The sequence below is a fragment of the Ornithodoros turicata genome, chromosome 7, assembly GCF_037126465.1.
Source record: "Ornithodoros turicata isolate Travis chromosome 7, ASM3712646v1, whole genome shotgun sequence".
Classification (NCBI taxonomy): domain Eukaryota; kingdom Metazoa; phylum Arthropoda; class Arachnida; order Ixodida; family Argasidae; genus Ornithodoros; species Ornithodoros turicata.
Genome location: NC_088207.1, coordinates 49667540 through 49694198, shown reverse-complemented (window position 1 = coordinate 49694198; position 26659 = coordinate 49667540). Strand labels below are relative to the sequence as shown.

Sequence of the window (26659 nt, the reverse complement as noted above, 5' to 3'; positions counted from 1 at the left end):
TCCTGCAGATATGTTGGAAAAACGCAGCGAACCACATGTCTCACGTTAGCGTGGGCGTAGGAAAAAATTGTCCCAGTTTGCGGAGCATTTTACCAAATGAAATATCTGGGCGTACTTTTAGCAATACGCTGAGACAGTATCAGCCACGAGGACATGAGAGTGGAGCTAAACGTCTAATTTTACTTTCAAAGCTCCTGCAAACGCAGTTTCAGCAAATGCAAATAAATAGCGAAAAAAAAAAGAAAGAAAGGCACATCATCGGATCGCCTTCTGGATGTGAAAAAGTGGATTAGGATGAGGAATGTGTTTATGGGCGAGCGGATGACACAGAGTGAAATATTCCTTGGGATAACAGCATTTAGAACGGAAGATTTCTTTTGTTGTTTTCTTCTTTTTTGTTTCATCAACGCTCCAAGCGAACGAATAAAAGAATCGATGGAACGACTGCTGCCGTCTCGATCAAACGGTGTTTGATCAAATGCCTTTCGACCAAATGTCCCGCGTTCGATCAAATAGGTTTCGACCAAACGACGTTCGATCAAATGTCCCGGAATTTCCTTACAAAAAGGAAACACACACACAGTGTACAATTATTTTCTTCCATAACTACTGACAAAAAGGAAAAAAAAGACACACACACACTGTACAATTATTTTCTTCCGTAACTACTTACAAAAAGGGAAAAAAAGAAACAGAGTATAATTACTTCAAAGGATTTAGTTCAGTGCGAGGAGTAGAACAAGCAGCTACATTTCTTTCATTTTTACATACTTGCGTAACGACTTACAAAAAGAAAAAAGAAACACACAGTACAATTATTTTAAATGATTTATTTCAATGCGAGGAGTAGAACAAAAGCAGCAACATTTCTTTCCTTTTTCGTGAGCTGAGGCAATGTTCACGCATAAGAGCGGAGCGAAACGTCGAACTGACCAAAAAAAATTGGTAATGTAATGACATATCCATGAAGCATAATCGTCAAAACTACGCAGTATACTTGCGTAACTACTTACAAAAAGAAAGAAAGACACACAAACAGTACAATTGTAAATGATTTATTTCAGTGCGAGGAGTAGAACAAGCAGCAACATTTCTTTCCCTTTTACATACTTGCGTAACTACTTAAAAAAAAGAGACACACAGTACAATTATTTTAAATGATTTATTTCAGTGCGAGGAGTAGAACAAAAGCAGCAACATTTCTTTCCTTTTTCGTGAGCTGAGGCAATGTTCACGCATAAGAGCGGAGCGAAACGTCGAATTGGCCAAAAAATTTTGTAATGTAATAATGACACATTCATGAAGCATAATCGTCAAAACTACGCAGTATACTTGCGTAACTACTTACAAAAAGAAAAAAAAACGTGAAAAGAAACACACAGTACAGTTGAACCTCTGTATGCAATAAGGGGATAAGTCGACTTATCCTCTTTTTACTATTTTTGTTGCAATGACATCTACATACCAGTATGCACCTGCCAATGAAAACTTAGGACCTTATTGCGATTTGTTGGCCCGCTACACCATGGTAAAAAAACGGGAAATGCATGTGTGTCAATGGGACGGACAATCATATCAGGCCCCTTTTCTCATTTGGGGATTTTTCGACTCATCCCCTTATTGCATACAGAGGTTCAGTTATTTTAAATTATTAATTTCAATGCGAGGAGTAGAACAAGCAGCAACATTTCTGTCCTTTTTACATACTTGCGTAACTACTTACAAAAAGAAAAAAAGAAACACACAGTACAATTATTTTAAATGATTTATTTCAGTGCGAGGAGTAGAACAAATATTTCTTTCATTTTTCATGAGCTGAGACAATGTTTACGCAAAAGAGCGGAGCGAAACGTCGAACTGGCCACAAATTTGGCAATGGTTTGGCTATGGTTTGCTATCGCCGCGTCATCGGAATTTAGGTTACCGGCCAGTCTCAAGGTCGAGGCTCAAAGTTATGATGACCACACGCGCCATCTTTTACGCGAGAGCAGGGGCTTCAAGGTCGTAGCTCTACCGGAAGAAGCAGACGACAGCGGCTCACATATCCCGAGCCGAGCGCTACTGATGCGCCATCTATTAGGCAAGAGCAGAGGCCGCAGCGCTCCGCCTCCCGAGTCCTCCTATTGGCGCGCCATTTGGGGGCGGAGCCTCCCTCGCTCTTGGTCAGCAAAGTCAAGGATAGTCGTCAAACCGGGACTTTCTGTCTCCGGAGTGTACAAATGGCTCGCGACACTTCTTTTTCGTCTTTTTCACACGCGACAGGCCTCCGCGTTCACCACGTGGTGGTCCAAAGTTTGTGCAAAACAGAAGACACGTGCTGGACAAGATGGCCGACAACGAGGTGAGCGCGCACATCGAACAGCGAATTGTCATGAAGTTTCTCGTGGATGAAGGCGTAAAGTCATCTGAAATTCACAGAAAACTTCAGGCTCAGTATGGCCACGATACACTTAGCCGCAGCAAAGCGTTTGAGTGGTGCAAACGGTTCCGAGACGGCCGTACATCAGTGCTGGGCGATCCCGGCCGGGGCGGCTCAGAGCCCAGTGACAGAGTTCCTGAGAACATCCAACTGGTGGAGCACCTGATCCTCAAGGACAGACGGATAACATGTCTCGATATCAGTAGTGCATATAGTGCGATCAATAGTGGATATTACTGCCAGGTTCTCAGGGATGTGCATAAGGCGCTGAAGCAAAAGCAGCCGAGCCTCATCACCAAAGGAGTCCTCGTCCTACAGGGCAATGCACGCCCGCATACCGCGCATCTCACGACACTCACCTTACAGGAACTTGGCTGGGAGTTGCTGCCACGTCCCCCTTACAGTCCAGACCTCGCTCCCAGCTATTTCAATCTCTTCGGGCCACTGAAGACGTTCCTTGGGAGCCGCCACTTTAGCTGCGACGACGAGGTCAAGAATGCGGTCCGATCATGGCTGCTACGCGCCGGTAAGGATTTCTACGCTGCTGGCATCCAAGCCCTCGTGAAACGCTCGGACAAGTGCATTAGTGCAGCTGGAGATTACATTGAAAAATAAAACTAATTTCTCGCCTGTAAGTTCATTTTACTTTTGCGAAAAATGAAAAGTCTGTTTGACTTGACGAAATTTACAGCGTCGCGGGTTCACGTGATCGGTCTGGCACGGCGTGTGGCTGTGAAGATGTGGGGGCTGCGAAAGAAGTCGGTTTTCGGGAAATAATAGAGAGCCTGTCGGCTGCTACACTTCCATGCATGCCCATCTACCCCTTTTCGAACTTCCTCAGCGGTGTCCGTTTATAGCGCTACGATGCTCATTGCCAAGCAGACTAATCATGGACATGCACTTTCAGGGCGTTTCCACGCCCATCCACCCCCCTCGAACCTCCTCAGCGGCGTCCGTTTTGTGTTGTTTTCTCTGTCCTCGACCCATTGCTCAAGCTTCTTCATTATGGGGTTCGTCCACCACGTAGCCTGTATCTATGCCATTTTATCGTGAACCATCCACTCCCTTTCGGTCTCCTCAGCGGTGTCTGTTCCCAGCACTCACTGTCAAGCGGACGAGTCACAGACCTGTTCTTTCAGGGCGCTTCCACACCCATGTACAACCCTTTTCAAACATCCTCAGTGGCATCCCTTTATAGCGTCTCGGATGTTCATTGCCAAGCAGACGTATCACAGACCTATGCTTTCAAGGCGCTTCCGTACCCATCCACTTCCTTTTTGAAGTTCCTCAGCGGTGTCTGTTTCGAGAGGCGCTAGCGCTCATTGCAAACCAGATGAAACACAGAATTGTATTTTTGTCATGCTTCAGCATCCTGTCCAACCCCTTTCGAACTTCGTCAGCAAATTGTTTCAACCAATCAATTTATTTATCAATTTATGTGGGCTGGGGCTGCATCAAGCTGGCCAGGGTAGGAGCTCACACCGACATGACAGTCCTAAGCAATCGTCTGATGTTTCTTGATTGCTTGCTTGATGTGAAAGGTTACGACCTTTCAGCTTGGCGCGTCGCCCAGAATGTGAATTGACTTTGCAACTGTGAAAATGAAACTCATGGGTTGCCATGAAAACCATGCCAAGGAAATGCCATGAAAACCTAAGTTGGAAACATATGTACATGTGCAAAAGGGTTTCCAGAGTTCCTAACACAAAATATACGATCACTCTACATGGCCCTCTAAGATACCAAGAGCAACATACAGGAAGAAAAGGAACGGTACATACACAAGGACCGTGTTGGACGCCGTTGTTTTATTATCTTCGTCACACAACAGCAACACAAGTGAAACAAGTATCAAACATTCAATCCTACTAGGCCACAGAGATTCTCTTACATAATTATATATAATACAGTATGCATCGGACTAGGTAATGACATCATGTGAACGTTACACATAATCTGTAAGAGCCTGTAAAGAAACACAAAGATATAAATAACTAGCATTGCCAAACTCTCCAACAAGTAGGGCAGCACGGAAGTGGCACGTACACTATCAAGACTACATGTTGAGTCCATTAGGAATGGTTTCAGTAAACAGCAAATTGGCAAAGCATTGGCAACGGTCATCCGACACAAACAGAGTCCTAGTGAACACACCAGCTAGTACATTCAGTCTTTACAATTCCTATCTCTCCCCTTTCGAGGTGAAGAACACTCATGCTGCTTAGTTTCCTACACTTTCAAGTACAATGAAAACCCCCTTGTAACGATGACAGGGAGTGGTAAACCAAATATATATGTACATACAGGTTGGTACAGATATGTAGGCGTACTGACAGCTGGACTAAGAAAGTGCGACATCAGCAAATTTAGGTTGCGACTAAAGAGGAATATCTGAATTTTGCTTCGACATCAATCAACACCAATTATGAATATAATGATTGGCAGTTACATGCACTTGAGGCTATTGTGCACCAAGCTCCTATTCGTGCTACTCACTCTATATTCTCAAACTTCCTCTTCTTTTTGGTGGTATACCCTGTGTAGCCGAGAGGGAAATAAAATTTCACAAGCACCAGCAAATGGAGATTATGGTAATGGAGATGAAAGCAGACACATCTTGCATTATTGCAAGAAATGTAGTACTAGGGGGAAGAGATGTGCTTTAGGCAGAGCCGATATTCCGAACAGATAAGTCCCCATATTCTGTATGAAATAGACCGAGGCTTTTCCTCCAACTTGCTGCCATCAGATCTGTGAGTTTGCTGTCTGTCAATGTATGCAGTGTGGTATCCACCCAACTATTTCGTCGACACAACGTAAACCTTTCGACATCAAACAAGACGGAAAGGAGGGTCTATGACAAATAACCTAAAATGGATGGAACGGAGTGAAATGCATCTACAGTTGCAATGACTGTCAACACTAACTGACATAGCTCCCACGTTTCTTTTTCTGTGAGCATTGTTTTTTGTCATGGTTTCATTGTGACTAATGCTGACATAAAAGAGGAAAAGGAAAGTTGTCGCATCATCTTTAGGAGGGTTTCATTGTACCACAACTTGACACAAATGTGCATGTTACGCTATCACTTTCACGCCCTTGTGCACGGCCTAGAGTACCTAGGAAAGCGAAGGAGCCAGACACTGTGAGACATCAACCCTTGGGAAGGCATAACTACATAGCCGTTACCATGTGACAGAATTATGGAATCCATAGCCAGAGCCATAGATATGGAAGTGGCTCTTGGTTTGAGACAGCTTAAACCCTCTTACAGCGGGACTCAGTGGGAGGAAGCAGAGACGTCTTAAGGTTGTCGGAAGCTGACATGTCATTGCATTTGTGCCCAGCCTGTAACATCGGTGCTATTTTTGACAAGCACAAGTAATGCCTATGAAGGGTGTTGTCTAGTAGCCATTACTATTACGTTAATTAGCTAGTATCATTTTTATTGTTTGAGGTCCTTAGCACAATTACCGCCTCATGACTTGCAACAGCGAGCATCGTGGAAGGTTATTCCAAGCAGCTTGATTTTGCACAGGAGCATCCTGCAATTACTTTACACAAGAGGAGCACATATATAATCATTAAATGCGTAACTTATATTTATAATCACTTCTACTTGGAAAGTGAAAACATAAATATATATATAAAAAAAAAGTCAGTACCTCGACGTTCAAATTCCTATGGTTTCAGTCAGTAGGCACGACCGTACAGCGCAGCATTTTAAAACTAGAGGCCAACCACAGGTGGGGTAATACATACTGCAGTACACACGACCCTCGTGTCAAAGACACAGAAGAGTTTTTGCAAAAGCTACTGGTGAATGACTTCAGAGGGCACTGTTGAGAAGAGCTGGTCCCTGGAGGATGTAGTCATCCCGTGAAAGCCAGATGAAGGAGCCTGGCAGGTGGCTGACTCCCCTGGAGAACATCAGGGGGCTCTGGGTGCAGGGCAGAGGAACCCGTGTGGCACCCATCACGACATCCCAGCTACGGCCACCGGCGTACGTGTTAATGTTGACAGAATACTTGTACTCCGGTAGAATAGCCTGGAGATCTCGAACCAACCTGTCGTTTCATCAAATGTTTTCCAATTTAAAGCCTCACGCCAAGACGACTGGCAAGTTAAAGGTATCTTGTTCACTTGCATGCATTCACGAATTTTTTCAGCTTAGCTGCGAAGTCTACTTGCCTTGAGGCAAACCCGTTGAGCTCTGTGTTGGCCCCTGTTAGCAGGACGTGGCCCAGAAGATCTCTTATGACACCAGGATGGAGTCCTTCGAGGAGGCTCTTGATCATGTCAGGTAGCCCGAGCGACGCATACATTAATTCAGGAGCAAGATAGAGTTCGGGGCCCAAGGAGTGCTTTTCAAGGATTGGTGATCCTTTGGTACTGTGATGATCACAGGGAACAAGGAAAACGATTTAGTGCCACATTGTTCAAGACAATCCCCAGACATAGTTCAAGACAATGTCCAAGACTATTCGATTCGAATTGGAGCACTCGAATAACCCAGTGATGGAACTGCCTCAGAGCCCGCTGGCGCTGGCGCACAAAAAAGCTGCATTTGGCGCAGAATTTCACAGAATGGCGCACCTCCGCCGTATGTATCCCACTGCGTCCCACCGCAATACGTCGTGTTTGCAATGCATACTCTCCACTTCATGGCGAATATCGGGGTTCAGGACATCTGGGAACAATTATCGGCACGTTCGGTTTAAGTCCTGAAAGCTCAATTTATCGCGCTCTCCTTACGCGCCTACACTCTGCGAGCACGCGCGATGTTACGTAGTAGCGGAAAGCGTGGAGCGATCCATAGTACAGGCGCTGGCAACTCCGGAATCAGCGTCGTCAGTTATTCCCATCCACAATTAGTTAAAACGCGGTTGTTTAAAAACAACTCCCATGCAAACGAGCCAATATTCCATCGCAGGCACGTGGCGTGCCCACATGTTCGGTAAATTTGTACAGCCACCTTTCGTCCAGGACGCAAACACTTGATGCACTAACAGTGCGCTTTATTGTTCACAACTTCTCTTTGAAGTACAACTACGTAATATTCGGTTCAGCAGTGACATCCCGGCAGTTTAAGAATCTTCGTCGACTTGGCGGGCTCGGCCGAAACGACACGGCTTGACTCGGCTTTGCTGCCCAGAGGCATCACGAGAATAGACAGGGCGCGGGAGCATCGCTCGCGGTTTTTGTTTCGTTTTCATGCGTCCGAACCGGGGCATCTTTGTTCGGCGCAGCTGTGGCGCAGAACTAGGGAAAATTGCTTTTTCGGCGCAGGGTGGCGCAGGCAATCCCAAATGGCGCACTTTGGCGCAAATGGCGCAGCAGTTCCATCACTGATAACCGCACACCCCTAAAAATAAGGGATTCCGTGAAATTCTGTGCCAAACGAAGGATTCCGCGATTAATTCCGAATTCCACGAAATTTTCGCTGAATCGCGGAAATACGAGGGCCTTGATAATGGTACAGTTCCAACACAAGAGGTGGTGAAAACTTACGATTTATAGCGGACAAAGATGTCACGCTTGGCAGCCACCTTGCAGCGTTCTTCGTGGGTTATGTTATAGGCTAGACGACAACTTGCCTTGACCGAGCTGCTGTCCAAGCTTGATAGGCTTACCTAATGATTGTACACAGGCATACCATGCGTTCAAGCTCAACACACAAACTCATCAAGCTCATCAAGGCATTGGACGAGACAAGCACCAAAAAAGATCTACAGTAGAAGCTTGATGTAGCAGACATGATCAAGAACACAAATCAGTCTGATGACTCGGAAAAACTTGCTAGGTCGCAGTTTTAGCTACAAAGGTCAGAGTTACAGTAGCTTGTGCAATGGAACACAACATATATTGCCAAAAGGGAAAGGGTGCAGAGCATCTGATACATGATGAAAAAGAGCATGAGTTAGACATGAGTGAAAAAAGCCATGTGTCAGGCAGACTGCTGTCTACTGAGAAGACAAATGGATAAGACTGCTTAATGAGTTCTTTGAAATAGCTAAACGAGGAAACTGTGTTAGAAAACCCTCTATTGTTCCCGTTTTTATGTATATAGATTGTGGCTTGCTGGAATTAAACATTGCTGTGCCTGAGAAACGGCTTTGGTGTCGTCCTCTCTTGTGTCAGTGTCTCTCGGTTTTCTTGTTTGAAAACATATCACGTTCTGCTCTGGCAGTGAATTTTGTCCTTCGTCTTTTCGTAAGTTAGGACAGTAAACCTATCTGTGGCCCTTTGGAGCCTGAATTAATAAGAGTCTACTGCTTAAGGATTTTGAAACACCAAGGCTTTGCAGTCTTCTTCAATTGAATACTTTGTCACAAATCCCTTTTCATATAAGGAAATGCAATAAATTAGTTTCATTGCAAATATATTTGAAATTAAGCTTTTTATACCCTAGCCACACGGCAAACTTAATGCATTAAATGGAATGGCATTTACTCCACCTCCTAACCAACCATCATCTCGAATGACATCGTTCTCTCCCCTGATTTGCTGAAAACAGGTGGCGTACGCCTTTTCTGTTACAATTATGTTCCGCATAATTAAGGCCCTTCGTTTTCCGTGATTCCGCGAAATTTCGCGGAATCCTTCGTTTGGCACAGAGTTTCACGGAATGCTTTATTTTTAAGGGTGTGTGGATATTAGAGTCCTCAAATTCAAATCGAATATCAATCACTCGAAGTATCCGATTCGCGAATCGAAATACCCAATATTCAGGCTTCCGGATAGTTTCACTATTCGCCGAATACGAACGACACCTCCCGAAAGTGGGCTTCACCTGATGCTTCCCTGCATGAGGTGAAGCCGCCCCTACAAAATTGAAGCCTGCTTTACGAAATTGTTTATGATGCAGGACAAAACAGACAGATTGTTGTTTAGCTTAGGATAGCATTAGCCCAAGTTTATTGTGTATACTTCAACTGAGGAAGGGGCGGCGTCCCTTTCGTATGCAGTTTAGCGGTAGCAGTGGGGGATTTTGATTTGATATCTGGGTGGTTGCCTTCGAGAAGTTAAGTCTTTTAAATAATGGCTACAGCCCAAGAACAAAAAGGGGTGTACTAAAAATGTAACTTCCCCAGGGCATGTATTGTAAACTCATTCCTATAAAGTCTGTAGATGCTCAAAGATCCTTGAGCAGGTATAAAATGATTTCAGGTGACAGACCGCATCAGATGAGAACACAGGATATCATGTATGTAATGCTTAGCCAGAACAGTGCTTTATAACATATTTTTTGGTTCCCACATTATCCAAGAAAATAAAGTGTCTTCCATTTCATGCAGCTGTTGACTGCTCGCCGCGGAAAATCACGGAATTTACAAGCCAGTGCCGCAAATTTTGAATTTGCCGCAGCAGAAAACAGAGGGCCTCAAGCATAATTGTCACAAAAAAGGCGTACGCCTCCTGTTATCAGCAAATCGGGAGAGAACGATGTCATTCGAGATGATGATTGGTCAGGAGGTGGAGTAAATGCCATTCCATTTAATGCATTAAAGTTTGCCGTGTGGCTAGGGTATTAGATGTTCTTCTTATCAACGTTCAACATACTATGAAGTGAAATCGTCACGATCAATAAATGCAGCTGGTTACACTTACATATCTGTGTTCACCGTTGATCTTCATAGAGTCTGCCAGGTGTTTTGAAACAGCTAGTCCTCCAACGGGACAGTGTTGTGCCTTCCCTGCTGCTCCATTGATAATCAAAGTGACCACTGTGTTTGAGAGGCCACTGTCCACCACTAAGCAAGTGTCCAGCCCTATCAGAAGTGCTGTCGCGTAGGCTTTGTTCACTAGACATAACCTGCACAAGATTCGCGAATGCATTCGCACATTACAATTTCGTAAACCTCAGAAGACAAATCGGAGATGCAGTCTCAAAGAAACAGTCCGAAAGTGTGCTCAAATTTTCTTCTTGAATAGCTACGAATACTACCATGGAAGTTCCATTCTAAAGTAAAGAGCAGTTAAAAAAAACATGCAGTAATGTACAGCAATGTGACACACAGCATGATCTAAATAACGTAATGAATTGCTCTATGCGCCACGGCTGCACAAAACACATCATTCCATAATCTCCTCTGCTTCAGCATTACAGCTAAAGCTTTCCCCAAGAACTTGTCCATCTGCTCCAGGCGGCAACCTACAAAACTTGCGAACGCGTACTCACCGGGAGACCTGGTGCTCTTCAAATAAGATTCGGACCAGGGCCTGACGTGCTTTGGGACTCGTACCAAAAGGCTCGCACAGGACCAGGGATACTCCCGGCTTTTTAACTTCCTCCAGCATTCGATGCTGTTCTAGCAGGTGACCCACAAATCCTCCCAGGTCTTGAGCTTCCCTTTCTCCCCCACGGAAACACTCCAAAGGGGAAAGGATACGGCAGCCAGGCTCTATGCTTCTCAGCACGCCGTACACCTCTGACCAGAGGGGAAACTCCTAAGGAAACAGAACTAGGACGTAAGGAAAGCACAAACTCTCAAACTCACAAACTTCGCAGGCTTTCAGGCACAGACCTTCATATTGATAAACTGCGTTTCCTCGTAACTTATTCAATATCGATTTGAACGGGGATGTAAATGCTAGGTTGGCAAAGGACATGAAAGCAAGTTGGGCTGAAAATGTCAAAAGTTCAAAAACTCAACATGGCAAAGTACTGATTTTAGTTTCTCGTATGCAGTGGCTTTTGTCCGTGCTGAAGTGCTGTGTGAGTGCAGAAGCAACTACGTATTTGGGAAATGACACGTAGTGCTTATGGGATGTCACAACATGGGAAATCAGTCGATCCTTTCTGAACACTGCGCGAATAATGGATGTCCTGGATTCTCCACAAAGTGCTTCTGTCAGTGTGCAGACTATCAGTATCAGTATTCTCATGTTTAGCACACTTCAAGGAAACACCAATGGATCTCTTTGTCTGTTGTGTAAGCGCATGGCATCTGTGACCTTGAGAGCACCTTGGAACATTGCTTCTGCACTCGACAGATGGCATTTTACGCATCTGATTCAGGTGGAGCACCTCTCTCCGAGAACAACGCATGCTCACGAGACGCAACACCTCGAGAGCCCGGTTGGCACAGCTCGAAAAAAACAGTTTCGTGAGAGGGTGCTGTACACCAGCGTAGGCTCGGAAAGTGGTACATTTCATAATACAGCAACTAATCTATAGCAGCACGTACCTTGCTTTCAACGCCACTATCTATGGACACAACAGAACAGTCCCCTAAAATATGCTGCTGAGATGAATTATAGCACCAGTTGCCTGAGTGAACACTGCGCTGCACAAAAAGATAGTCCTTGGGGTCCACGTGGCTGGCCGTCTGGTAACCCAGCAGCTGCCGTCGGTGGCGGCACAGGAGGCATGGCAGCACCTTCCGCGATGATACAACCCCTGGAGTTACAACCACAGAAGGGTGCCTTTCCAAGGCAAATGTGGTGTTGATGAGCCAGGAGGTCTTGCTGCCGATATCGAGCGTAACCCGACGCTCAAACGTCTCGAGGCAGTCTAACGGGCAGGTGCGCTGGTGGCACCGAGGGCAGGTCGGGGGAGGCGATCCCCCGCGGATGTAGCAGGCCCACAGCCGTCGGCAACATCGTGCTGTGGACTCTTGAGGCAACTGAGGTGCAGGCAGGGTCAAGCCGAAGGTAGAGCATAGTTCATGCCACTTGGATAGCCTGTGAAGCCACGTTGATACAAGGTTAAAGGTTGCACGTCTGGTCACTTTCTCGCCTTAGTGTTCATTACAGCGGATACCCAACCGGTACCACTAAGACCCTCAGTTCATGATGGTACCAGCTCGAACCTTCAGGGTGCGACCCTGGTGCCACTTCATTTTTATTCACCTATAGGGTGGTGTTCATAGCAGTTTACACATCTACCTTATATTATCAAAGAATAATGTATGTCGTCGCAGGAGCACAACATGTTTGTCATCAAACTCTGCGAGAAACAAACAACCTCGTAATGATGTGAAAATCCAGCCTAGGGGTGACTGTGAAACTTGGTACTTTTTGTTCATTCCAAAGCGAGCAGAATTTTAGGTTTACTTCGGAGATCGGACTATACAGAACGATACCATAGTTATGATTTTTTCCTTTACTGAAGCTCAACTTTTTCCAGAATAAGCCCTAAGCAGAACCTCAACCTGGGTGCGTATTATCGTTGACACATCAAACTTCCACTGTGAGATCGTCTGCGCTAAACATGGTGTCTCTTGAGAATGAAACTCAATGATCGAACTATGCTGTAGCAGGGCTAAGAGATCTGCTTTGAGGTTAGATCAGAAAGCTTTAGGGGAGAAGCCGTACTCACCAAAGGAACTCGTCTTGTATAATGTCACGCAACGCACGGCATGTCTGCGACACAGCAAATAGGTCAGCAACTGTGCACTGCTTTAATATATAATGTATAATCTCTGTTGGAAGACTTAGAAAGTCCATTGAAGAAACACGAGGAGGAAGAGCCTCCGAAATAGGATCAATTACTTCGCTCTGCCCACCGGAGCAATCTGGCATCTCGCTGCTCCCCACCGCGAGCTGCCATCCTTCAATAAGCATGGAGCAATTCCTAAAAAACACACTCGGATTGTTCGCTAAGAGTCTCCCTACATCTATTGCCCATGTACAAAAGCCGGGGCATCCATAATGGAAATGATGTCCTACAATGTAAAGAAGTTGAGAACTACCCACTGCACAAACACTCACAACCAACGTAAAAAAAAAACACACACAAAAGCTTCAGTACAAGGTTGCCACCGCAGCGGAATGAGCTCCCGCTGATTTCTGCTATGTCGACAATGTGGGCGATCAATATGCATGTATGCGGCTATGCGGCGGAGCACAAATATTCTTGGTCATTATCAGCAGCGTTCATTGCGATATGCACTGTGTTACTGGTCTGATTTCAGATCTGTCCGCACGAACCTGCTGTGGATTCGTCGTTTCGTTTTGTCTTCTCGCTACTACAGACGGCGTGCAGACAATGTGTACAGTTTCAGATGGACAAGGGCCAGATCTTTCTTCTTTTTTTCCTCCCTTCCGTTACACGGAAGAGTATTCTTGATTTGGAGGGCACAGACTTGTACAGTAACTGGAGTAGAGTATTTAACTTACGTATATCTTAAATATACTTTTTCGAGTAACTTGGTTACTTTCAAATGATAGTAATCTATGACTTAAATACTTTTTTTGCAATAAATTCTACTCATTTTCCATGTTTCCTTGAAGGCATACTTATCTGTGCGTGACACGGAGGTCGAGCGAAAGATCCTCTTTTGTCTCTGCAATGCGCTTTGTGCTGTATACATATATATGCTTTAGCTTGTGATAAATTCGGGACATCCACGTCCTTCTGGGGAAGGGGTAACGCGTGCGGCACCTTGGGTTTGGGAGCATGCATGAGCTTTGATGCAGTGATTTATCTAGCCCCCCCCCCCCCCCCACACACACACACCAGAGCACGGCAAAATTACCATTGGGTACGGAAGACACTTGCTGAAAGCGGTAGCGAGAGAGGGCACGTAAAATATTAATAAAGCTTTATGAGGTTAAAGGTAAGGAGAAAGACGACAGCAAACTCTGTCGTTTCTGTAGAACATTGGTTCGGCTTTTCAGTATTGGGGTTAGTGTGCATAAAAAACCGGGGCAGGCTATCGGACAGTATAGTATTCTGAAAAGGAGTTGTTCGAGCGAGCTAATAAGCTTTTTTAATAATGCCAGTCAAAGTGGCTTGAAACTCTATCTTAAATACTTTTCAAGATTGGGTATTTACTACTCTACTCAGTTACTTTTTTGCCCGGTGCTTAGTAACTTTTCTGAACTGCTTTTTGTGAGTACCTTCTACAAGCCTAGGGAACGCATCATCCACTTCACGCCATGTCCACCATGCTTGCTCTTGCCTCCTCGCCGCTATACACAGAAAACTTGGCTACGATTGGCTCGCCTTGTGTCTCAAATCGAACCGGTATTCGCTATGCGCAGTTCCCTTAGAAGTCTGCCCAGGACGTACATCTTCCAAGGGTTCTCTAGGGTCTCCGTCATGGATACATGCTACCAGCTCGCTTGCTTTTTATCTATTTTATCAGGATAGCTTCGCATCGTCCCTGCATTTCCTTCGTTGTGGAATCGCTTGACCAACTTTTTAGATGTACAACGGTCATCGGTTGTGAGAAGCATGGAATCTACGTTGAACGAACCTTCTATACTATTCATCTCGCCTTACCAATTCCCCACTTTCGCATTCTCATTCCTGTTGCGAAGAAACTCTATATATTGTATGAGCAATTAAGAAGTAACTGGAAGTAAACAATAAATAAATATTAAACAAATTTAAGAGGAACGAACAACAAATGAGCGCAAGACAGGAAAAGCTCTCCAGATTACTACGGCACGGGTAAAAGTAGATGTCACTACTGGGAGTGATTTCATCGAAAGCATAACCCGTCCGTCCTTCCGTCCGTCCGTTACGCTACATTCTTTTCCCGCCAACGTATTTCGGCCACCTGCAAGCTTTCATTTTCTCTTCGGTGTACTAGTTGCGATAATGGTGCTGAGAACGCGCGCTTCGGTCACAGAGAATGTCCCATAATGTCACCTTTCTCGTAATTCACGTGACAATGTCGAGGCAGCGACTTACCCCCCGACACTACTCTGCGAAATGATACCTTTCCTTTCCCCCACCGTTTCTAGTCTTGAATTTGATCATTCACTCTTCACAAAATGGCCTGTGGCCAATTGCCCTATGGCTACGTGCCACATACTTTATAGCAGGAAGGAGAAGGACTCTGTACGCCGTGAAATAACTGGACATGTGTGATGAAACCTGGTGAAATAATGGACACTTTGGTCAATAGTTGCCCTTATGCCATAAAAGAACCATAACAAACAAATAAATTTAAGTAGCCTCCATTCACCACCTCCGTCCCCTCAACCATCACATCCTCCGTCCAGATTCCAGGTGGTCCAGGTGGTCCAAATTATCCCCAGGCGGTCCAAATTATCCGCAGTCCTACCCTGTGGCACGTGCAACATGTCACCACACTGCGCAGACAGGCCTTACGTGTGACATCACGGTGCCAATACCATTATTCATAGTCATGTCATATAGTCCAGGTAGTCAATTCCATAGCCCTGGCCAATCTCCCTTGTGGCTAATGACCAGGTTCAGGTCCCCATTCCCCATGTGAAGAAGAAGAAGCTGTCCCATGGTCATGGTAGTCGTGGTCTACAGTCGCGTGCTGTAACATCTCGCAGTTCTCTGTAACGCTGCTCCGGATATATTCTCGGTTATTGCAACCACTATAAAGGCACGTCCGCAATTTGTATATACCGTCTGTTATGCCGCCGCATGCTGCAGTCGGTGGAGAACGGGATGCTGTCTGTACCTCTATCGGAGACGAAGATATCGCCTGTATCTTCGCTGAACCTGGGTTGTTCCAACAGTCTTTGCTAGTTTATGGGATGCTAGCCACCATGACCGTGGGAATGCACAACCAGGCGCATGTTTTGATTGCCCCCAAGCTGAACCATTGGTGCGCTCCAGGGGAGGACGTTGGGAACATGACGGTCGAAGAGTGGAAAGCAGCCAACATCCCACAGACCGACGACGGTGACTACAAAGAATGCGAGATGTACGATGGACCGCTGTCCGAACGTCGTCACAATCGTAGCATCGTGCGGTGCAAATCGTGGCAGTACATCAACGAGTCAGGGCACGGTGGCACCATAACAGAGGAGGTACGTTCTCATAGAGAGAAAGAGTAGTGCAGAAAGAGTAGAAACAGGAGTGGGGGACAGGGAGGTTAGTATGCGTCCTGGGCCGACTTCAGAGGGAACTGTGCCGACATTCGTCTGGAAAGTCTTCGGAAAACCCAGGGAAAACCTCGGACAGCACTGCCGGTGGTAGGTTTCAAACCCACCACCATGCAGTCTGGTCCACAGGATCAGTATATTTTGACCTTCTTATAGTGTCATACACTTCGTACGTTTCGGCACACGACAGGGACCTTTAGTGCATTAGTGTGCATATCAAATTTCATACTTTTAAGCGCACTTCATGACATCTGTAATGCGACTATTCGTACTTTTCAGTGGAACTTGGTGTGCTACGATTCATGGCTGTGGACAGCGTCCGTCGTGATGTTCCATATTGGGTCGGCGATCGGCTTCATCATTGCTGGCGTCTTTTTAGACCGGTAAGTCCCTTCTGTCGTTCCTCTGAACTCATCTGGCTCTGACATCACTGCATGCAGAGCTCCGCCGCTCAGGAACCGTGGGAGAGGTCACGTGCTCACGACAACCAATGGGAATGACGATAGCCCTAGCTGCAGTGATGCCGGAGCCTGTACGGCTCGCGTCACAGTTAACTTGAACACCTCTCCAGCCTGCAAAGTGGGAATAGAGCCACTCTGGCAGTCACCCCTCTAACTGCAAATAGATGACCAAAGCACCCTCCGCCATTCTTTCTACTAAGTACCACCGGGGTCCGAAGGCCGGAATGGCATTCAAGTTAACTCTGTTGCGAGCTGTACGCGTGTTCAGTGGTGTATAACGCCAAATACGACACGCAGAAAATACCCCTTCCCCCTTCTCGGGATTCTGGCGTGCTGTACAATGCGAGCATTATCTAATGAACCACATAGCGTCAGCGTCGACAAGCATGACCCACATAAGTACCATAATATACATGCAAAATAATTTTAACGTTTAATGTTAAACGCTGTATGCTCGCACTGATTAACATTGTAACATTTTTTGGGGGGGATGAAAGAATTGGCAGGAAACCAGTTATTCGCGCGAGTGTCCTGGCAGCTGTCGTGTCTGGCTTCGCTATGACATCTGCGACGACGGTGCACGTTTTCATCTGCTTGCGATTCCTCCTGGGCGCTGGCGTCAGTGCTCACGCTCTGAGTTCCTACGTTCTCTGTAAGTTATACGGCATGAAAGACGCTTTCTTCAAGGTAGTCTTCATATGGGTGCGCTTTTACTGACAGTAATGGAAGTGATTCCTACTGACTGGCAAGGCATCTGCGGAGTGCTACTGTCGGCTGCATTTGGCACTGGCTTTCTGGTTGTCAATGTACTGGGACAGTACCGTCTCAGCTGGCGACTGCTTCAGCTGACAATCGCGGTTCTATCGTCGACCCTCCTAACTGGATTTATGTGAGTAATTAGATTTCAGGAGAAACAAATTCCGACCACAAAGCTGAAGGCGTCTCTGATTGGCTTAGGCGGGCGCGTGGCGTTTCACATCTCGCATCCTTCAAGCTGTTGCTTGCACACTAATCATGTTGCGAAAACACTCACGCGAAAATTGATTACGAATCTGCATACTTTTCTGTAGCTGTCCCGTTACGAGATAGGATTGGACACACATGTAGAGCGAAAGGTATAGTTCGGGACACTATGTAGCTTTCTCTATCTGTACCAGATTCGTACAAGAGTCCCCCCGATGGCTAATATCAAGGTGCGGATTCGATGAAGCTGATAAGGTAGTGAAGTCCATGGCCCAGCTGAACGGCAGAAACAAGAACAAGGTACTCGGAGTTTGGCTTACACTGCGACTGGAACTTGAGAAGGTATAGGACTGTGTGACAGACTCAGCGATGACTGGTGATCTGATAACTTTCCTCCTTCGTGTAGGGCGTGTGCAAAGCCAGAGGCATATCGCAGAGTGAAGCATTAAAATTGATACTTTCTACTCCGCTTATGTATAGAAACTTGATCGCCTCCTACGCTTGGTAAGTCTCCTCCACTATCTCCTGCTCCCGTCTCTTCGTGCTTTTCTTCACGGTTATTGAGGTCCATAAGGTGTCGTAGTACAAAGACAGTGCACCAGTTCAAAACCCATTGCTGGGTTCGCGGACATGTACGGTATACTCAGGATAATTTCAAGGAAGTCCATCTGTCCATTACCGTCCTGGATACGCGCTCGATCGTGCGCCCGAGATTTTAGTTGCACTGCACGATCGTTATCGATCATTAAACATCGTTCCATTATAGAGCACGGTCATTGTGGTCCCTTACTACCATTTGGTGACGGGGCAACGGTTTCGTGAAATCCGGAGTGACAGCGGCATCATCTATAGTGCAGTATGGATGGTCCTCAGCGTACTATGTGAGCAACTTAGAAGAAAAAATAGCGAAGAGATTGAAAATAAGATTTGGTGCACAATTACAGGAGTTTTAGACGGTTGTCTATCTTGTGGAACAATGCTGTCTCCACACACATGTCCATATGGAAGCTACGTTCCTGCTCTAGCCGAATTTGGTGCCATTTAAATCCTTTCAGGTTAACTATATCCATGGTGACATCTTCTGTGAACAGGAACTTCGAGTCCATCTACACGCTGCTGGTTTCCACGGCTGTAACAGCATACATTTCAAAGTTTTTCGCATTTGTCGGTATCGAGAAATTCGGACGACGCTCCACTTTATCTTTGACGTTGCTCTTCATGTCTGTGTCTGCCGTCGGCTATACACTTTTTGGAAAAGGTAGGCTATATCGTCTGTTATTGGTTGCAGACACTTTTGCTATTGAGAGCTCATGTTTCAGAGAACGAAACTCAAAGAGTTGTGTTTTTGTCCCTGGCCTTGTTCTTCACCGGCGTGGGCGATGCCGTCATCGTGTTGTACGTTACGGAGCTGAACCCGATTTCACTTCGAGTCATGGGCCTTTGCTTTGGAAGTCTTCTGGGAAGGTTGGGGAACGTGTTCGGCAATCTCAGCAGTGACCTGGTGAGTACACGTATGAAATTGTGTGCAGGTCACACTCATTAACTTGCTAGAAACACCGCTGGCCGTTTGGGCTTCTGTCTTGTGTCTATCAACTATTTGTCCATGCATGGTGTTCATTAGTAGAGCAGTGACTGCGTGTATCATGTAACCAGGCGATGGATATACTCAGCTAACAAAGGCCTACGAAGTCAAAAGCCTGAAGGCAAATCGTTTCGTAGTATGTTAAACGCATAATTAAAAACGACTTAGAGTTTGTGTGTTAGTGGTGTAAATCTGTCTTATTGTGGTTCCTCAAACCCGAGGAAACGATTACTTTTTCTGTAATACAAAATTTTCCAAAAAGGTTCGAGCTACATCGGCTGAAGTTCCGTGGGTGCTGTTCACCATGACCTGCTCAGTGGCCGGCCTCTTGGTCACGCTTCTTCCCGAGACACGGTCTTCTAGATTTACCAAAGTCACAATAGGAGATGACTTTTTCCAGTGCGTACATCAATGTTCTATGTAATGAAGCTGTGGCAAACATATTCGATATAGGAACAGTGCAGAAGTGGAACGACCTATGTTACGTATTCTCTCTTGCAGTATTGCTCCACTTTGCACCAAGAAGGCATCCGCAAAAGAAAGAAGGAAAGAAATCCTACGGGCCTCAAGAAAAGCACGTGCCCTGGAAAGCGACGACAGTAAGCTTGTGATCACCGGGAGATCCCTGGTTGCCCTCGTAGGAAAGCCTGAGTCAAAGCCACAAAGGGAACCATTTTATGCTGGGTCGTCACTTTAAAGGCACTCCGGAGTCCTAGTTTTGATTTTCAGTTCACATCATTTACACTAATATGAACTGTTAATGTAATGTTGTATTCGTGCTCAAGAATAACCGCATTCGATGCTCCGATGTGTTCCGGCGGTGCTCCGATTTTATGCTGGTCATGCGCGTCTCACGCAATAAAATGATATTGTGAAGCAGGAGAAAAGCAAGATATGAGCAATATAAACCAGAATATGACGCGAGGTAGAGACCGCCGGAAGTTGACGATGACCATGAGCTTCGTTTCGGTCTCACAATAGCTGCAGTATGCGACATCAGCCGTAGAAAATAGTAGAACAGGCATACGTCACGTTTATTTATGTTGTTGGTGCAAGGACCTGTAAGTCGAATGAGCGGCAGAACGTCTTTACTCGGCACGCCGGCTCTGAATGAATGCTCATGATCACGCAGCACCAGAGCTCGCGACAAAGTTACACGTCATCCTCCGTTGCTGCTACAAGGTAAACGGGGACTCGTCCGCGCATTGCTAGTTAGAATGACCATCTGGTGAAAAGTGAGATTTATCCGAAGAAGAAAAAAAAGGTACAATTAAATTACTGGGAAGGGGTTCGTTGTACTGTAACTTCCAAGTTGAATATCTAAATCTAAATGTCTGTATACAGCTGTTACTCTAAGGTCCTAGAGGTGTGAAGGATACTACGAGAGTACTTTTTTTAGGGAGCATCTTGCACGTGTTCAACTCTACTCAGACTGAAATAGTAATTCGAAAGTCACTGTTGATTTTTATAAAGTCTTCCTCTTCATTGTACCGTGCCACTTCCATGTCAGTCGTCCCACAGGCTTGATGAACCAAAAATCAGTTGCTGATAGTGCGGCAGACTGACCAAGCCACCTTCGGGAGAGGCCGCCCACCGTTGTGACATCTCATATGAATATGTCGCAGGGACAGTACCCTGGTCCGACTACAGGTTCCACGTTGTAACCGCGTCTGTAAAAAGCATTTTTCTTGCTTCATGCATGCATGCATGCATTATTATTGTGATACTCATAGCTTTCAATGCCATGATGGACGCTTACTTCATCATAAGGCATCTGAATCTCTCTATTCTTTCTGTTGCGCTCTGTATGTCCCGAGTGTCCTCAGAGCTCCACAACCTTTCTGCCACAGCTGACGCTCTGGGCCTGAAGATGGAGAGTTCTTTACGAACTGTATGGTTTCCACGGTAAAATGTCTCACCAGCTCCGACTGATGACATTTGTGGCGTCAACCCATTCGCCCCACATGCATGCCTCACCACCAAGGACGAGTTCTTGTTGCTTCTTCGCTGCAAGATAAAAGTGGCCAAGTGCTCTATAGCAATTCCGCAACTTCGCATTATTGTGACATCGTTGTTTATCATCGGTACATCCGCCAAGATGTGTTGCATGTGCCACTGGCACTTCGCACGTCAGGTTGGCTTACCGTACCACACTGCCTTATATTGCCTTTGTCAACTTACTTAGGAGGGTGAACGGCTCACAGAAGTAGTATTCGTGCCAGTCCTGGCCGTAGGATATCTCATTGAGGTACCAGCAAGCTGACAAGATGGCTTGGAATCCCTTCAGTGTGATGTCGCTCATCTCTACAGGATAAGGGTTTTTCCAGACGTTTACCACGGTGTCTGGAGCCACCTGTAAGCATATTTGGCAATACATAATAGATAAATTAGTTGTCCTCGGTACACTCAAGTCCACTGTACCTTCGCTCCATTGTCTACAACTTCTTGCCAAATGATGTAACTCTTGTTGTGCTTTCGTGCAATGTCCATTACTCTGCAAACAGAATCAATAGGATGAGCATGAGTTCCGAAGCAGACCGCATGCTGGAAAGGTTTCGTTTTTATACTATGTTGGCACTTATGCGCCACTCACTTGGAACTTTTTTTTTTTTTTTTACTATGCTGCATGCAAAAGAGGACTACATTGGAGATTTCATGCATGAGTCTTCTGGTCATGCATCGGGTGCAGGTTATTCTCGCAATGCGTGCAAATACTGGTGCATGCTGTGTATAGATGTCGTTGCTCCTAGCTGTCCTCCATCTATAGTCCGACATCTAGAGATCCTACTACAGTGCACCATCAAGCGATCCTGCTACAGTCCTCCATCTAGAGGTCCTGCTACGTCCTCCATCTAGAGATCCTGCGAGCTGCTACTGTCTTCCATGTATAGGCCTACATCTACAGATCCTGTTACAGTCCTCCATCTATTGGCCTACATCTAAAGATCCCGCTACAGTCCTCCATCTATAGGCCTACATCTAGAGATCCTGCTACAGTCCTCCAGGTGTAGGCCTACATCTAGAGATCCTGCTACAGTCCTCCAGCTGTAGGCCTACATCTAGAGATCCTGCTACAGTCCTCCATCTATAGGCCTACATCTAGAGATCCTGCTACAGTCCTCAATCTTACCTGCTCATATAGTATCCCTCGAGCTTACTGAAGTCGTCTCCCATTCCTGTACGCTTCATGAACTCTGTGACGTGTGGGTTGCTCCTCCTGTTTGGGACGCACACGAATGCATGACACTATGTTCTCAGCGAAACTGGAGGACATTATCTCACCAGCAGTTAAAGTCCACTTCGTCTCCGCCAAGGTGCACATATTGGTCAGGGAACACCGTAGCTACCTCGGCGAAGAAGTCACCAAGGAATGAGTAAGTAGAATTTACTGTAGGATCAATGGGGCCGAAAGTGTTGTCGGGCTTCCCTTCCTTGTAGCACGGGGTGAGGAGGTGCGGCATCCCTTTCCCCCACGACAAAGTGTGTCCTGGAAGCGTGAAGGATGCGGAGTGAGTGGAAAGTCGGTTACGTTCGTTTCACTTGACGTACCTGGAGTGTCGAATTCCACGACAACCCGGATTCCTCTTAACCTTGCGTAATCGATAACAGCGGCGACGTCTTTTTGGGTGTACACGTGATTCTTATCAAAGGCGCCCTGTTAGTAATGGACATTACAGAGGAACTAAAGTGGAAAACTTTCTTCTTGCAGAATGAACGATGGCACCACATTGACAGCAGTACATAAGAACTGGATTTAAGCACGAAGGAAACCGCAGCTTGCGCTTTCTCTGTTCTCTATTCTCAAGAGGAGCGGTACGAATAGGGGGCCTCCCATTGGTCTTCGCAAATGATTTAACCCCGGTGATTGGGCACGCTATCATAGTTCACCGTCGTGTTCCTCACTATCCTCGTCGCTATCCTCAACCGGATTCGAATGCCGGTGCCGGTGGTGAAGTTTTTCCTGAATTTTCCTCACGCACAGTTCCCTTAGAAGTCGGCCCAGGAAGCACATTCCACGAGAGTTAGTCGTGATGTTGCCCACCTCTGTGAGGCCGACAACGGCGAGCTCTTTCATTAGCACCACCACCACCACCACCACCACCACAACCGTCGTGTTGCACCTCTTGAGAAGGAGAGGAGATGGAAACCGTAAATTGCGTTTCTTTCGTATTGTTGTCAAAGTAACGAAAGAAATGTTTGCACCTTAGTGCTAGTTTACACCGTTGCGTTACTTTGACATCTCACTTACCCAGACTTACCTTTTTCGAAAGTTCTGGAAAACGAACACTCTCGTAAGGGAAGGATGGATCATCGACTATGTGCCAGTGGAAGACGTTCATCTTGTTCATGGCCATCAAGTCCTGAAATGTTGACGAATGTGTGCTTGTGAAGCGATTAGCATGACGCCGTAGCAGGGGCTCGTACCAGTGTCTTTTCGATATAATCCAAAGGTAGGAAGTGTCTGGATGTATCCAGCAGGAATCCGCGGTACGGGAACCTTGGGTAGTCCATTATCATGGTGCTGTTCACGTAGAACTGAATTATACGAATGGTTTCAGCACTAACATCTTCATGCACACTGAGTATTAGTGAACGGGTGTCGATATTCCTTCCTTCCTTAGCTGTGTCGGGCTGCTTACCAAATTGGGACCATATGGAGTGACCATCTGGCTAAGTGTCTCCAGGGCATGAAGGGCTCCCCATTCGTTTGTACTCACGATGCACGCACGACCAGGAATATCGATGGTGTTCACCTTGATCGTGTCTGTATAAAGAAGTAAGAATGAGCATAAGCAAGTCTTCGGATCTTGTACTGTCTTGTTCAGCGCGCTACAAAGAAGCTCTTGGCTGCCCATTTGATACTGATCTGAGGACCAGGAGGACCATAAATGTTTTTATTTTATATTTCTTTTACGTGTCTCAGTGTCTGAATAGTACGCAAAATCTTCGCTATAATCGTCAGGTAAAAGTAAGATCAAAAGAAACATTTGAAGAGTCACGCTGCTATCGGTGGGGCGAATGTCCCAGATCCGTCCGGTGTTTATCTAACACGTTGAAAATACGTAGCAGTTCTTTCTTATCGTCTTTCTTCTATCTTCTTAATTTATCTTAGCCGTCCGCGTACAAACCTGAAATATATTGTTCATCTCCCACCCTATAGGCCTGTCCGTGGGGGGAAGTTCGAAATTTCATCCATATAATGGAAGGATAGTTAACGTAATTAGTAGACTAATTTTTAATATTACCGAGGTCGTCATATCTACGAAAATATCAAGAGGTCCGTGTTATCTGGACGTCAGACAAAAAAAGACTTGAAGCGCGTGACGATGGATTGGAAGCTTGGAGCTCCATCATTTTGTACAGGTTCATTGAACTCTGCGTATTCGAAGATATAGGCGATAAATGCTGCCATAGCACCCCCACCCGGATGGTCGCACAGACTCACACAGTTCGCTCATCTCTTGATATGGCGTATATTCGCAACCACCGATGATCTGTATCTCTACTTGCTTCAAACGCCGCGCCGGATCCAAGTCATGCTGAGGAGCATTTCTTCGTGGTCGGTTCACTCCCTTCCCAGCACACCCCTGCAGGAACATTCGTTTCTTGTAGCGTTCCACGGCATTCTGCACAACGGTGCAATTGTGTGCTGTGAGGACGAACTCGAAGTCTTTCGGGTCCAGCACCATGATGGTGGGATCGTTAACCATTTTTTGCGGGAGTGGCCATGGAAGGGCTTGTTCACTTTTCTCCAGGCCCTGCGTGGAAGGAATTGCAGCCAGGAGCAATTTACATTGAATCATGCTTCTTTGTCGATTATTCTTAATCCTTCTGATGATAGTACGAGTTCTGGAAAATCACTATCCACCTTAAATGTGTAGTTCTGGGAAGAATGGTGATTTGCAGCCGTGAACGAAGTCCCAGGAAGAAAGAGCATGCACGTCAGAAACAGGAACTGTGGAAACATCGTTCTGCAAAGGAGAATGGAGAGGCTAAAGCCATCTTCCTATAGTCGCAATGCACGAATATAAAGGATTACTTGTCCTAAACAATATTATGTTTTTTTTTTTTACTTTTTTGACACAGCAGGCGAAGTCGGTCAAATATCAGGGACCCCAGATATTCAGAGCGCGTGATTTTTCGCGAGAGGTAACAGGTTGCACTGATGGAGTTGCTTCCCACTTACCTGTCGCTAGGCATGACGAAGTGAGGCTCCAAGCACACAGAAATGCTGTTCCGTACACACTACTTCAGCTTCTCTATTCGAGTGGATGCGATAAGCCGCTTGTTTGAGAATAGCGAGATAGTGAACTGAGAGATAGGCTCGAGGATCCAACAAAGTTTTCATTCGCACTAGCACAACACCAATCATAGGCAAAACTACAAGAGCATTCTTTGTTTAGCATTTACAATCACGTAAATAGACAGCACAATCTACCGACTATAATTGTCGACGGATAGCTTTGATAATGTTGGGATGGTATAGTCTCGCTGATGGTCGTATCGTTGGAACTCTGCGGTTTACATTTCCCCAATGATCTTCACCAGAGAACGTTTAATTGCTTTCAGTTCCGTCAAGAATCGCTGAGCGGTAATTTTTATGAATTTCTATGACAACCTGCGTCGTCCCGGCAGCATGGTCGCTGGTAGTGTCCAAGCAACGTTTCGTCCTATCAGCCTTACCAAGCTATCTGTAAGAGGTCTAAAGGGGCTTATTCTGAACCGGTTCCTGGAACTATGACATTTACGATCCGGAAGGCGCGATGCTCGATGGATTTGCATTATAAACCTCACTATACCCACGTGGAAGACTGCAAACTACCATCGGATGCTGTGTTCAGTATTCCTCGATATAAAGAAGGTATATGACACAATACGCCGCGCCTATGTCCTGAATTACATGCAACGCTTTGAGCGTCACAGAATTGGAGTTTCGTCGGATTATTGCTTAACGGTAGAAAGTTTATGCTTATGAAGACAGCCGATGGTCACACCAGGTGCTGTAGCATAATCTGGATGTACCGCAGTCTTCGTTCCTCTACTGTCGCTATTGCTGCACTGCCTCTTCTGTTGCTTAGTCATGTCATCGGCCTATATTCGCAGACGACACTTCTACACAGTTTTTTGGGAAAGTAGCGACCAGTCTTACAGCGACGCCTGCATTATGGCTAAAACGTCCTCAGAGTCGTCCTTGTTAGCCCTGTCCCTGTCCCGCTTCATCGAAGTTACTTAAGTGGTCCATGGGACAAATAAGTCCCACTTATTTCTTGACTGTAAACAGTTTGTCAGCGTTCGGGGTTTATTTTCTCTCTCTCTCTTTTTTTTTTTTTTGGCGGCGGGGGGGGGGGGATAAGCCTGCACCAGAAAAGCAGTGGAAGTATTCCTGATGACATGCTATGTCACACTTTCTCG

At 45.9% G+C, this 26659-nt stretch overlaps 3 protein-coding genes across 5 annotated transcripts; 1 reads left to right on the top strand and 2 right to left on the bottom strand.

Annotated features, from left to right (window-relative positions):
• Positions 1-4207: 4207 nt before the first annotated feature.
• On the bottom strand, positions 4208-13268 carry LOC135401412 (uncharacterized). Its single transcript, XM_064633814.1, has 7 exons — positions 12744-13268; positions 11611-12106; positions 10602-10870; positions 10031-10235; positions 7931-8052; positions 6611-6811; positions 4208-6486 (listed from the first exon to the last, which is right to left on the bottom strand). Exons 1-7 carry the CDS (start codon positions 12986-12988, stop codon positions 6249-6251), a joined length of 1776 nt encoding a protein of 591 aa, XP_064489884.1. The 5' UTR covers positions 12989-13268; the 3' UTR covers positions 4208-6248.
• A 2383-nt stretch (positions 13269-15651) lies between these two features.
• On the top strand, positions 15652-20217 carry LOC135401411 (solute carrier family 22 member 7-like). Of its 2 annotated transcripts, XM_064633812.1 has the most exons (10): positions 15652-16165; positions 16520-16623; positions 17199-17353; positions 17422-17590; positions 17859-18006; positions 18071-18168; positions 18720-18922; positions 18984-19165; positions 19509-19645; positions 19748-20217. In XM_064633812.1, exons 1-10 carry the CDS (start codon positions 15767-15769, stop codon positions 19941-19943), a joined length of 1791 nt encoding a protein of 596 aa, XP_064489882.1. In that variant the 5' UTR covers positions 15652-15766; the 3' UTR covers positions 19944-20217. The 2 variants fall into 2 exon arrangements, with proteins under 2 accessions (XP_064489882.1, XP_064489883.1); XM_064633813.1 differs by lacking the exons at positions 17199-17353; positions 17422-17590 and having other exon boundaries at positions 19748-20212.
• A 39-nt stretch (positions 20218-20256) lies between these two features.
• LOC135401414 (beta-hexosaminidase subunit alpha-like) lies at positions 20257-25541 on the bottom strand. 2 transcript variants are annotated; one of them, XM_064633816.1, is made up of 14 exons: positions 25434-25541; positions 25116-25218; positions 24693-25005; positions 23887-24011; positions 23672-23782; positions 23506-23607; positions 22796-22901; positions 22529-22733; positions 22377-22463; positions 21668-21740; positions 21428-21599; positions 21166-21253; positions 21006-21110; positions 20257-20916 (listed from the first exon to the last, which is right to left on the bottom strand). In XM_064633816.1, exons 1-14 carry the CDS (start codon positions 25445-25447, stop codon positions 20853-20855), a joined length of 1668 nt encoding a protein of 555 aa, XP_064489886.1. In that variant the 5' UTR covers positions 25448-25541; the 3' UTR covers positions 20257-20852. The 2 variants fall into 2 exon arrangements, with proteins under 2 accessions (XP_064489886.1, XP_064489887.1); XM_064633817.1 differs by lacking the exon at positions 25434-25541 and adding an exon at positions 25321-25424.
• Positions 25542-26659: the final 1118 nt, after the last annotated feature.